The sequence below is a fragment of the Portunus trituberculatus genome, chromosome 31 (genome assembly GCF_017591435.1).
Source record: "Portunus trituberculatus isolate SZX2019 chromosome 31, ASM1759143v1, whole genome shotgun sequence".
Classification (NCBI taxonomy): domain Eukaryota; kingdom Metazoa; phylum Arthropoda; class Malacostraca; order Decapoda; family Portunidae; genus Portunus; species Portunus trituberculatus.
In genome coordinates this window covers 19,298,863-19,312,119 of record NC_059285.1, presented here as the reverse complement: position 1 = coordinate 19,312,119, position 13,257 = coordinate 19,298,863, and the positions used below count along the sequence as shown (strand labels likewise).

Sequence of the window (13,257 nt, the reverse complement as noted above, 5' to 3'; positions counted from 1 at the left end):
TGTTTTTTTTATTTACCAAAAAATTAAACTTTTCTGAACTGATGTTTTGGCATCATGACTCATTTATAAACAAATTATAATGGCATGAGGAGTGGGGCTGACATGACACTTATTCTACATAACATTGATGTAGCTTACAAATGAAAGGTTTCAAGTCCCTACATATGTTTGTAGTGCTGCAGGAAGGAAAGACCAACAGACCTGCACTCTTGTGGATGTGTGAAGCAGAGTGTGGACACCTGCAACAGATACATAGTGACACTGAAGAATGCCAACAGAGACCACTCCCAATAAGGTCCTCTTGTCAAGTGAGTGGAGTGACTAGTATGTGGAGACACCTAGCTACACATACATTCTTCATTCAAGATTTAGAATTGAAAAAAAGTATATATATATATATATATATATATATATATATATATATATATATATATATATATATATATATATATATGATGACTCCTATACCAGCTAAGGAGTCCCCTTTCTTTTCTCACTTTTAAGGGACTGGCACCTCAGTGGGCCATTTTTATTACTTTTTTCTGCCCATGTCCGGTTATCTCACTTACATAAAAAAGTCTTAGCCATTCTGATAAAAATTTATAACAAGTACCTCATTTATCATATGTGGCTGTTTGTCCTGTTAAATGTTTTTGGAAATACAAAGTTTGGTCAAACAAAACTTCATCTAACCTTAAATCTAAGCTAACATATCCTAGCCTAATGTAATCTAAACCTAATCAAATTCTTTTGTGGCACGATGTGGTGATTATCAAAAGCATCAATATGAGGTAGTAATAGCTGGTCATGGGAAAAAAACTTTGAAATGTTAAGTACAGTGAGTGCCTACCACAGCATGTCGTACCATGTTATGAGTTACTGACAAGAATCATTAGTAAACATTAATTGGCATTCTTTGTATGTGTTATTGGAGGAGCCAGAGGGGACAAGGAAATGAGGCTGTTTGTCTATGATGATCAAAAGGAGTGGCCAGTGACGGCCACAGAAGAGCTTTGGTCCCTCTTTATGTTTACCCAAATGCTTCCTGCCTGCTTCTTTGACCCTCCTTTCCCCACCACCACCACCTCTAGCCTAAACACTCTAGTCTAGGCTCTTCCTTGTATCACCCTTGACTCACCTCCTGCAATGGAATACTTAATTAGTCACAGTAATGATTTTTTTTCCATTATTTTTGGATACTGGAAAGAATAGGTAGAGTGTACAGAAAAGTATTAGTATGATTTATATTTTTGTTTTTATCATGATGTTTGTATAATTTTTATTGTTATTATTATTATTATTATTATTATTATTATTATTATTATTGTTATTGTTAGTAGTAGTAGTAGTAATAGTAATAGCAGTAGTGGTGGTAGTAGTAGTAGTAGTAGTAGTAGTAGTAGTAGTAGTAGTAGTAGTAGTAGTAGTAGTAGTCTGTTCACTTTAGTCTGAGCCGTGAAGCCGAGCCTCATTTGAAAGGAGGCCGCTGATTGGCTGGCCCCCTCTCTCAATCCACTTTGTGTTGAAAGGCTGTGTCATGAATGCTTTGTGATACATGCTTTTGTTTTATGCGTTATATCTCATCTTATACACATAATAGACAGTTTCTGTTAGTACCGTTACACTCAACAGTAAATGCAGAAGCTTTGATACTCGGGGAAAAACAATTAATAAGCAACTATAAAGAAGTTTTAGCGAGTTGAAGTGGAAAACTTTTCGCGACATCTTTATAACACGGTTTACTTATCATCATATCCTTTGGATATATTTAAAGGAATGCTGTTATAAATGATTGCATTTCATAAAAGAATGTCTCCTGAACGGTATGCAACTTCCAAATTATAGTTAAAAGATAATGTAAGCGAAATAGAGAATTATTTATGGGAAAGTATGACTCGCGAGGAAGGGCACGGCGGAGTGCCGCCAGTGAAGACACACTGCTGGTTCACCTTGATCCAGTTAACTGGATTACGCTCCCACCGTGACCACTCCTCCGTGCCCTTCCTCGCGAGTCATACTTTCCCATAAATAATATTCTATTTCGCTTACATTATCTTCTAACTATAATTTGATAGTTGCATTACCTTCAGGAGACATCCCTTGATGAAATGCAATAGTTTAAAGCAGCATTCCTTATAATATATACACAGAAAATGATGATAAATAAACTGTGTTATAAAGTTATCGCAATGCAGCCTTCACTTCAACTCGTCAAAACTTTTTTATTGTTGCATATTGCTATTTTTTCCTTGAGTATCGAAAGTTCCGCATTCACTGCTCAGGCTAAAGGTACCAACAGAAATTATCTGTCATGTGCATGAGACAAGATATAAGGAATAAAACATAAACATGTACCACGAGAGCCGTCAGTACACAGCCTCTCAACACAGTGAGCGGGGAGCGTGCCAGCCAATCAGCTCTCGCCTTACCTCCATCCTCACCTCCTGGATACAGTATCGTGTCGTGCTGCCCACTGTCACTTGCCCGTCACCGCGAGTGACACCGTCTCATAAATAATTATGTAATTCGCTTACATTATCTTTTAACTATAATTTGGAAGTTGCATACCGTTCAGGAGACATTCTTTTATGAAATACAATCATTTATAACAGCATTCCTTTAAATATATCCAAAGGATATGATGTTAAGTAAACCGTGTTATAAAGATGTCGCGAAAAGTTTTCCACTTCAATTCGCTAAAACTTCTTTATAGTTGCTTATTAATTGTTTTTCCCCGAGTATCAAAGCTTTTGCATTTACTGTTGAGTGTAACGGTACTAACAGAAACTGTCTGTTATGTGTATAAGATGAGATATAACGCATAAAACAAAAGCATGTACCACAAAGCATTCATGACGCAGCCTTTCAACACAAGGTGGATTGAGAGAGGGGGCCAGCCAATCAGCGGCCTCCTTTCAAATGAGGCTCGGCTTCACGGCTCAGACTTAGGTGAACAGACTATAGTACTATTATTATTATTGTTATTATTATTATCAATTATTATTATTATTATTATTATTATTATTATTATTATTATTATTATTATTATTATTATTATTGTTATTCTTCTTATTATTATTATTGTTGTTGTTGTTGTTATTGTTGTTGTTGTTGTTGTTGTTGTTGTTGTTGTTGTTCTTCTTCTTCTTCTTCTTCTTCTTCTTCTTCTTCTTCTTCTTCTTCTTCTTATTATTATTATTATTATTATTATTATTATTATTATTATTATTATTATTATTATTATTATTATTATTATTATTATTATTGTAATTATTATCATTATTATTAACATTATCATTGTTGTTGTTGTTGTTGTTGTTGTTAGGAACAGAATGAGTGGGTATGGGCTGATATCATGGCGGCATGCTTATTATAGGTGGAAGCACCATTATATACCCTATTTTGGATAATAATAATAGTGATGGTACTTTCATGCTCATAGTTTATTATTATACTGTATAATAAATAATATATCAATCTATCACATATGAGATTACTTATCAAGGCATATACAACAATTAATAACTACTATATATGGTTAAGAATTTAGAATGTTTTATTTTGAATGTAAATCATAATCATGATTTCCTTGCTCATCATTTACTCACAGCCTTCAAAAGGAATTATAGTAACAGTTTGCGAAGCCTACACTTTGTGTCCTATACTTTGTGTAGTACATTATCACAAAAGCATATACAAGTGGCAGTTGCATGTCACGCATGACCTTGCCGGGTGGTGCCAACAGCAGACAGAGAAGGTCACCAATGGCCACCAGATATGCTGTTCATGCAGTGTTTCCCAGTGATGATGAGCTTTGAGCCATGTGACCTTTCCTGCTTCCTTCGTAGCCTGCAGCCATCGTGTGTGTGTGTGTGTGTGTGTGTGTGTGTTCCTGCTGTGATGAGGTGCATCACCACTCTCTTCCTTGGGTCACACTTCAGGTCGGCATTTTAACCAATGGGGTGGTCTGGACAGTCGCACTCAGGGCCGCCCACGCCTGCCTCACAGGCTTCCTTGCAGTACTCGTCCAGTGGGTCCATGGTGGTGGTGGAGATGGTGTCAGTGTCGTCCCTGGGGCTGCCAGGCGCTGAGGCAACATTAACCTTCATGGCGCTGGCACGCTTCTTGGCAAAGATCTTGGCAAGCACATTCCTGAAGGCTTTCTTGTTGAACTCACCATTGGTAGCAGCAGTGTACTCCAGACCTTTTTGTGCCTTTCCATTGGCATTCTTCTCAGACATTTTTTCCTGGATGGCTTCGTCAATGGCAACCCCAATCTTCCTGGAACTCCCCAGGAAGGCAGCCTCAATGTCCCGCAAGCTCTCGGAAACGGCACTCTCTATCTTACCACTTCCTTTCTGTGCCTGGTATGGACGGGGAGACACTGGCATCACCAGCATCACCATCATCACCACAACCACTGCCTGGAGCCACATCTGCAAGGAACACCATCTCATGACACGCTATTCACACTCCCACTTTTGTTTCGCTCATGGCATGTACTGCAGATTTCAAGGTGGGAATATTTATACAAAGTGATTAAGCTGTGATGAATCACATACCTTCGTATAATAAGCAGGTGACTGGAATAGTGTTGGTCTTTACTGCCGTGCTGAAGACCCGCAGGTGGGCGCTGTATCTGTGCTGATTGCTACTACTGGTTGCTTGGAGCTTAGAAGATACTAAAACTGTTTGACGAAGTAGCGGCGAGTAGAGCTTATATAGGAGACCATTGACGTCACACAAGTGCTTCAGTGGTGCACGTCTTCCGCCGCGACGTCCGCCGCACCGCCTGGAGTGTACGTGGCGCCGGCTGGGTAGTGGTGGCGGCTCTTTCATGTGCCGCCTTGCGCCACCTTTACCTACCGCCAAACCGTGTGCCGCAGATAGTACTCAAGTGATCCGTCAGTAATCTGTTGTTCCTCGAGTTTCTTTCGCGTCGATATCACTGTATTGACGTCAATCATTAAAATAGCAATGGGTTTGATTTTTTTTTTTTTTTTTTTTTTCCTACTTGTCGGAAGAAGTAGTACAGCTGCCGTCGGCGCAACGGCAGCGGCCTCGAGTCCAGACAACACGACAGCAAGGTGCAATGGGCACGGCCAGTGTTGTCATCCCGATATTTAATTCAAACTTCGCACACCAGTAATATAAAGGATTTTATCCCGCCACCTGTAGGACATCTTCCCTATTCAGGGGATTGGCTGCAGCACGTATGGTTATATATGAATCGTCCCAGGCGTGTCCACTATCTCATAGCCACCTTAGCATGCTCTCAAGTTCTCAACTCTCAGCTGGAGGAGGGCAGACAGGAGGGATGTGCACAATGCAGCCGCGCCTATGCATAGTTGGACGGCGGGCGGACCTGTGATGCTCGAAGCTGAGTGTACAGATTCAGTCCGATGGTGTGCTCTGCCAACGCTGTGCCACCCAACAGTAGCGTATACATACAATACCTACACCCAAGTCTTCAGCCTAACACCCTTGCCGAGCATGTTACCGGCGTCACCACTCATCACTTTCTTGCTCTGAATGCACTATGAAGGCGCCTAATTGTCTGCAGTTACTGTCTGTCCTCACCAAACTACAATGATGTCTTGGTGGTGGCCTAGGAAGGAAAATGGTAAAAGAATGATCTGCACAACCGTCTTTTTCAATCAGCGGCTGCAGTACACAATTGTCAATTAGTAATAACATTACTTTGGAATCACATGGCGCGATGGTGGCGACAACAGCATTAGAGGACAGGGACAAGAATAGTCTTTAAACCTTGGACCGGGCTTGAGTATGGGAAGGGAAAGGGGAAGGGGGGACAAGGTCGCCTCTATTTTGGATGTAGATCACCTTGTCTACAGTGAACCGTGAGACAGGCGAGGAGACGTCGGATGGCGTAGCGACACCTTGAGTGTCGTGGCATCGCGGCAGGGAGTGGTGGGTGGTGAGAGACTGGCGAGGAAAGAGTTGGTGGGAAGTGAAGGAAGGTATACGTAGATAGAAAGTGAGGGAAGAGTCGATAGGAAGATGAGGGGGCGAGGAAAGAACGGAGAGAGAAGGAGAACGGCATGAATGGAAACACAAGATGAGAGAAAAGTCTGTGGTCAAGGGAGGGAGAATCCTCAATGGGAGGATAGGGAGAGAACTTTAGAGAAGGATTAATGAAGATTGATGGAGAGGATATTGTGATAAGGAAAGGAGAAGGAATACTACGAATATTGCAATTATGAATATATATATATATATATATATATATATATATATATATATATATATATATATATATATATATATATATATATATATATATATATATATATATATATATATATATATATATATATATATATATATATATATATATATATATATATATATATATATATATATATATATATATATATATATATATATATATATATATATATGAATAGATCAACGAGGATGAAAGAAGAGGCAAGGTTTAAGGGGTAATGGAAGAGGAGGAGATTATCATGACGTCAAGAGTGGTGAGTGGTGGGAGAGGTCATCATCGCACCTGCCGTCCTTTAAGCGTCACCAGCCTCTTCAGCCGGCAGTTCCCGCAAGGCTGCGACGCCGAGGCCTTTCTGTTAAGACAGTGCAAGGTCAAGTGGCAAGAAGGTTACAGTATGTTAGCTGACGGCCGCTGGGACAGTTAGATGGTCTGCAGTAATAAGTTTTGTTCTCGATGAGAGGACGCTGGACATACGATCCAGTTACAGCGCCACTAAGTGAAGGGCATTTATTCATGTCAGTCTGTCGGACTATTTGTGTTATTCATGTTCTACTCTCAGATTTTTATTTCACGTGTCATCAACAGATATTTACGCACTGTATGTGGAACATTTATGATCAAGAATAAGCTTTATTAAAAAAGAAAAGAAAAAAAAGACGGTATCTGTAATTTGAATGAAAAGTGGCTGAAAAGCATGTACTTTCATAATTTGTGATCTCAAAAAAATGCATCGTTTGTGTATATGAAGAGAGAGAGAGAGAGAGAGAGAGAGAGAGAGAGAGAGAGAGAGAGAGAGAGAGAGCACATCTTTCACTTTGTCAAATACAATTACCAGTCAGTCCCATATATTAGCAACAGCCGCAACAGAGTCGTTAATTAGATAAACTTACAGAATATCAATCGAAAGCTAAGGCTTACCTCACTGCCGTCTTTCCAAAAAATCAATCTGAACCAGGAATTGATCATCCTACATCTGATTGTTACATCGAGAGGGTAGGCATATCTGCAGTAATTCTATATACTTCCCGTATAATGTCATCACCCCCCTGTTTTCACAGCCATATAATTATATAAGTACTGTACATACAACCATTATGTTAAATAACTCTAAATGTCAACTGCCCAGTCATATTTATGTGAGGTACCTATTGCCGAATACAATTAAAGCCCTGGTTACTTGTTCCTATAAAGTGGCAACTCCTTCCTGAACTTCCCTTTATATAGTTAAACAAAACACCCAAATATTTATACTTACTTACTATCTCAATACCCTCACCTCCTATAATCTTTCCACTCTATGAATGTTCTATATATCTGTCATACGGTCCCTTATTGATTATGCCGCCCGTGTTTTAATACAGTTTAGTGCCACTCAACTCCGTCCCCTGGAGCTTGTACAGAATGAAGCCATGCGGATAATCTTGGGATGCCCCAGGACTGCACGGATTGAAGTCCTCAGAGCTGAACTGCACCTGCCGAGTATTATGTGTAGGGTACAGGAAATTACTTGTCGCACAATTAGTCGGATGCTATGCACGGGCTCTGACTCTCTAAAGGGATCACTGACCCCCCTGTATCATGATCCTCGCACTCCTACAACACCATACCTCAGGAAGATCTTGGGAGTACTGACAAGTGTAGGTGTAGTCGAGGCTTGTATTAACGTTGTTATGTCACCGCTGCAACCCGCCTGGAACCCTCACCGTGTCAGTGTTGATATTCACTCACTGCATCAGCCCAAGAGGGACTGGCTCCCTCATGTGCTGCAAGACATGTTCATGACTAAATTGTCCAAGTACCCACACGTTCAGGCTATTCATGTTTATTGTGATGGGTCAGTCAATGGCAGCAGGTCTGGATGTGGGCTGTTCATCCGTGACTACATCTCTGCCAGTCTCTACACTGACACTGAGGTTTCCAGGCGGCTCCCTGCACCCATGTCTTCCACTAGAGCAGAACTGTATGCTGTTCTGGAGGCGCTCCACATTGTGGCGCCTCTCCATAAGAATGTATATTTCTTTATTGACAGTCAGGCTGCATTGTACGCCCTTCAATCCACCTCCCCCATGGACTGTGATCTAGTTAATAAGTGTCTTGATCTCATCCACGCCCTAGAAGGTGCTGGTGCCACGGTCCATTTCATCTGGATACCCTCTCATGTGGGTATCCGCTAAATGAAAAAGCAGACCACCTTGCTCAGTGTGCCCTACAAGATGACACAGTGAACCCTGGCACTGAGTACACTCTGGGTTATGTTAAGAGTAGCATTAAGGACTTTGTACAAAGTAGCATTAGTGATCAGTTGGAGCTTTGTTGCCATAGGGGCAGTAGCACTAGTCTTCACTATGCACGTGTCTCCCAGAGCTGTGCTTACACCTACGGGAGACACACTGCATCACATGACAGGGTGGCAATGAGGCTCAGATTAGGCTACAAATACTTTTGGGAAGTCAGTGCTTCTCCTGGTGTGTGCTGTGTGCTGTGTGCTGCACCAAGGGGACACACTCTGCGTCACTATATCATGGAATGTCCTCTCATTGCTAAATTTAGGCCACAAGGTCAGCATGACTTGTACAGCCTCATTGACCATCTCCTAGACTCTGCCACCCTCAAGGAAATACTCAGGGAATATCCTCAGTTTGCTCCCAGACTGTAGGATGTCTTAGGCAATAAGGTGTGCAATATGTGTATTTATTTATTGAAATACTCGTATTCTTGTTGTGTATACTGTCCAGAGTTATTTTTGTGATACTTTAACCTTAAGTCCTTGCCCAGGGAGTGGGTGGCAAGGCCCATCCTCCTCCTTTGTTGTAATTGTTTATTAATTTAACAATAAATGTATCAATCAATCAATCAATCTATGAAGTCCGTTCAGGGTGGGCTAGGTATGGTCGTTTACAACTAGCCGTGTGCCAAATCAACCTTCGTACATGCGTCTCTCTCTTATTTATCATCCATGTGCTGTTTGAAAGTGATATTTTATGTATTGCGTGTATAGTAAAGGAAGTTACATAGTACAATGAGTGTCTATGTTTACGATGATAATGACGATTTGTATAAATTCTATGGCATGTGGCAGTGTTTTTTTCCCATGTTGCCACGTTGGTGGTGGTGGTGGTGGTGGTGTCCCCTTTCATCTCTCTGTTGGGTCAAGTGAGGCCAGGCCGGAGTTGCCAGGTTGGCAGGTTTCCCGCCATATATATATATATATATATATATATATATATATATATATATATATATATATATATATATATATATATATATATATATATATATATATATATATATATATACACACACACACACACACACACACACACACACACACACACACACACACACACACACAAAAGGGGTTTTCTGAAAGTTTGAGAGAAAATGGACCAAAAACTAAGGCGCTGGAGTATTGTTTATTATTATTCATTTCGACTTTTTTCCACACTACCTAAATAATAACAATAATAATAATGATAATAATAATAATAATAATAATAATAATAATAATAATAACAGAGAGAGAGAGAGAGAGAGAGAGAGAGAGAGAGAGAGAGAGAGATTAACAGATGGGTGGTGGGTCGGTACTTAATCTGATAATTGGGAGTCGAACTGGCAACTTCGCACTCATGGGAATTCCAGAATGTGCCCTGCCCTGAACGGACTTCATAGAATGGACGCACTATAGTTGGAGATTCATTCATTCACAATCTTGTGGATCACGTGTTAAACCGCGTGTATGTGTGTGTGTGTGTGTGTGTGTTATCATAGAATATAGAGATTGTAGGCGGAGCATGAGGGATAAGGGAATGAAGCGAGGCACGTCCTACATGTGCACCTGCCACTTGAGCCATTGACGTAAAGTTACACACACACACACACACACACACACACACACACAAGCCTGGCAGGGATCCTCATTCTGGCAGGGACCCTCAACCTGGCAGACATCTTAACTTGGCGGGGATCCTCGGCCTGGCAGGGAGCCATAATTTTAGCAGGGTTCCTCAACTTGACAAGGACCCTCAGCCTGGCAGAGTATCTCAACCCGGCAAGGAGACCTCAGCCTGACAAGATTCTTCCGTCTAGGAAGGCTCCTCAGTCTAGCAGGACTCTTTAGCCTATCAGGGCCCTTCAGCTTGGCAGGATATTTCAGCCCGAGAAGGCTTAAAAAAAAAAGAAGTGGCAGGGCTCCCCAGTCAGATGGCATTTCTCATCCTACCAGGGACTCCCTTTCCTGACAGAACTTTTTAATCTGGAAGGACCCATCAGTTAGACACGGTTCTCAGTTTGACAGGGTTGCTCATATTGATAACTTTTTTATTTATTTTTTTTTTAATTGGCAGGGTGCCTCATTGTAACAGGGGCTCTCAATTTGGCTGAGTGCCCTCAGTCTGTCAGGATCCTTAGCCTGATAAGTAACCTCAGTCTTCCAGGACCTTTTTTTATCCGCTGGTTATCTATCAGCAAAGTACGGAAGTGTTTGTCAGTCCGTGCTCGGGGTCAGGTATCACGTCATACGTGTCGACACACGCATGTTGCTTTGTGTGACTAGTGGTGTGTTGCTGGTCACCACACTTGTCGCGGCATTTCGCCAAAATACAGGAGATTAATCAACACATGAATGAAATTTCAAGCCAGCTTAGCACCATTTTCTATCTAGCCCCAACCAACACCGTACGTACTTAGATTCCCGCGGTTGTAAATAACGGCGTAACTCCAGGCGTAAGCTGCTCGCCCGGTAACAGCACGCCATAATCAGAGGTGCGTTTCCCTCGCCTCGCAGTAACATTGCCTCGCCCTGCCTGCCTCTCATCAACACTCATTAAAGAGGAACGAGTTGTGTTGTGCTGCATCAGTCAGCTCGCCTCCCCCTGCCCGGTCAATGCAGTCCCAGGGAGGAAGCCTAACGCTTCCGATGGTATCCTTCACACGGCAGATTCTGTTTCCCGTCCATGCACGGGTTGAGTAATGGTTGCGATCAAGAGTTTGTGGTTTGACTCATGAATAGTTTAAGCATTTAAACATTTGAGGTCTACACCATTAACACTATATTATGGATTTAAATGCACGATTGAAAATGGATAGGCAGTGATAATCTGCTTTATTAGTTATATATTTCATAAATCATAAATGAAATTATATTATAAACTCCCTTCTGGTTATCCTCTTTTTTATTACTTCCCGCGGCTGCTACTGCTGCTACTACTACTACTACTGATATTATTACTGCAGAGAGTCCTCCCCGTGATGGCCGCCGCCAGTGATGCCAGAATGAGTATGGAGCGGAGGAGAGGACACCGTTAACCAATGGGGTGGTCAGGACAGCCACATTCTGGGCCGCCCACACCCGCCTTGCATGCCTCGTGGCAGAATTCATCCAGAGGGTCCATGGTGGTGGTGGTGGTAGTGGTGTCACCAGTAACCATTTCATCAGCCGGGGATGGCCGAACCGGAGCTGCTTTAACCCCCATTACGGCGACTGCAGCGAAAGTGATAAGCAGCAGGCCGCCCATGGCCACCCAGCCAGACCTCATGCTCTACCTGCAACAGACATCACGTTACCAATACAAGTAGCGAATGAAGGAGAGTGGGCTGAGAGGCGGCAAGGGAGAGGCTACTGGTCGACTAGGGTGACTAGATGTCGCTCTCATATGCTAACACTAATAACAGAGGGGAAGAGGGGCGGAGGCTGCTCCAAACACTGATTATATGCCTTAGTGTTGCGACTGTCCTTTCTTTTTATGATGCTGCTGGACTTCACCGCCGGTAGGCAATTCAGCGGCAACGTCTGTTTTGAGATTTAGGTTGTTGACCTCTTATCATGTGGAACCTCAAAAATGTCCAACTCTCGCCCGTGATGAGGGAGGCAAACTTTTAAAGTGACACATTTGCAGAGGCTAATGCCGTTACCCGATTTCCCTGATATAGTTACCGTCCTGCCTGGCTGACTCTTGCTGACAGTCAAGCTTTGTTGACACTCCCATTATTCATTCATTTATTTCATTTTATTTCATATATTATTTATCTATTTTCTTTATTCTATTAATTTATTTATATTTATTCCCAAGAAGACGATCGTTCATCGCGTAGCTCCTGAAGATAAACCACAGCCTGACATTCGAAGCATTTGGAACACCAGACATTCGCACACCAGTGAGCGTCCTAGGACGACCCTCCCTCAGCAAAGCAAAAGGCATGAACTGAATACGAGCTTCAGTGAATTGTGTGCTAATTAGCGAGACCAGGAGCAAATTGGCCACGTTCCGACTAGAGTCTCATCCATGGGACTGGTCGAGACTGAAACACTGAAACACTGGCGAATCTTGAAGCCTTGATTTCTTACCAGCCTTGAGAGAGAGAGAGAGAGAGAGCGTGCGCGCACGCACTATGATGCGAGAACCTGGAGTTAGAAGTGATAGGGCAGGGAAAGAGCCCAGCTGGCGCAGTGTCGGTCCCAAGGCGTCATGCAAGGCCGAGGACTTTCACAACACTATTGAGATAAGGACGCCACTTTTGTGTCGCTTCGGTGTCGTCTGTGGTGTCCTCTGCTCTGACACAAACAACACAGGCTGGGAAATACACACCTTGCTCCTTCTCTCTCTCTCTCTCTCTCTCTCTCTCTCTCTCTCTCTCTCTCTCTCTCTCTGACACACCGCATCAGCGTCACAATTGCACCACATTTATGATCATTACCACATCATACCACACTAAATTCCATTCACAATACTCTATCAAAATTATGCACCATACTAACTTCTTTACACACACACACACACACACACACACACACACACACACACACACACACACACACACCTTGGCTGCAAAAATCACTAGAAGACGCTGATGAAGTATAATAAGGAAACGTCTTGGTTGTGGTTGTGGTGGTGGTGGTGATGCTGATGGTGAGCTGTCTCGATGCTATTGTCTGACTCCTGGTGCTGAGGTGTGCCTGTCTTTATAGGTAATTTTCTTTCCCACGCTCTCTGACGTCAGCAGTCAAGTGA

At 42.4% G+C, this 13,257-nt stretch overlaps 1 protein-coding gene and 1 long non-coding RNA gene across 2 annotated transcripts in view; both read right to left on the bottom strand.

Moving 5' to 3' along the window:
• Positions 1–3,950: 3,950 nt before the first annotated feature.
• The window catches only part of LOC123511088, a 16,180-nt gene continuing 6,873 nt past the window's right edge, over positions 3,951–13,257 (bottom strand). The window contains exons 3-6 of the mRNA XM_045266703.1: positions 12,367–12,478; positions 11,556–11,787; positions 4,606–4,862; positions 3,951–4,436 (exon numbers count right to left, since the gene is read on the bottom strand). Coding sequence (XP_045122638.1) covers positions 3,951–4,436; positions 4,606–4,862; positions 11,556–11,787; positions 12,367–12,478 — 1,087 coding nt within the window. The remainder of the gene's footprint in view (positions 4,437–4,605; positions 4,863–11,555; positions 11,788–12,366; positions 12,479–13,257) is intronic.
• The window catches only part of LOC123511542, a 2,051-nt gene continuing 128 nt past the window's right edge, over positions 11,335–13,257 (bottom strand). Inside the window, exons 1-2 of the long non-coding RNA XR_006676861.1 lie at positions 13,067–13,257; positions 11,335–11,791 (exon numbers count right to left, since the gene is read on the bottom strand). The exon at positions 13,067–13,257 is cut by the window's right edge and continues 128 nt beyond it. This is a non-coding gene — a long non-coding RNA (uncharacterized LOC123511542). The remainder of the gene's footprint in view (positions 11,792–13,066) is intronic.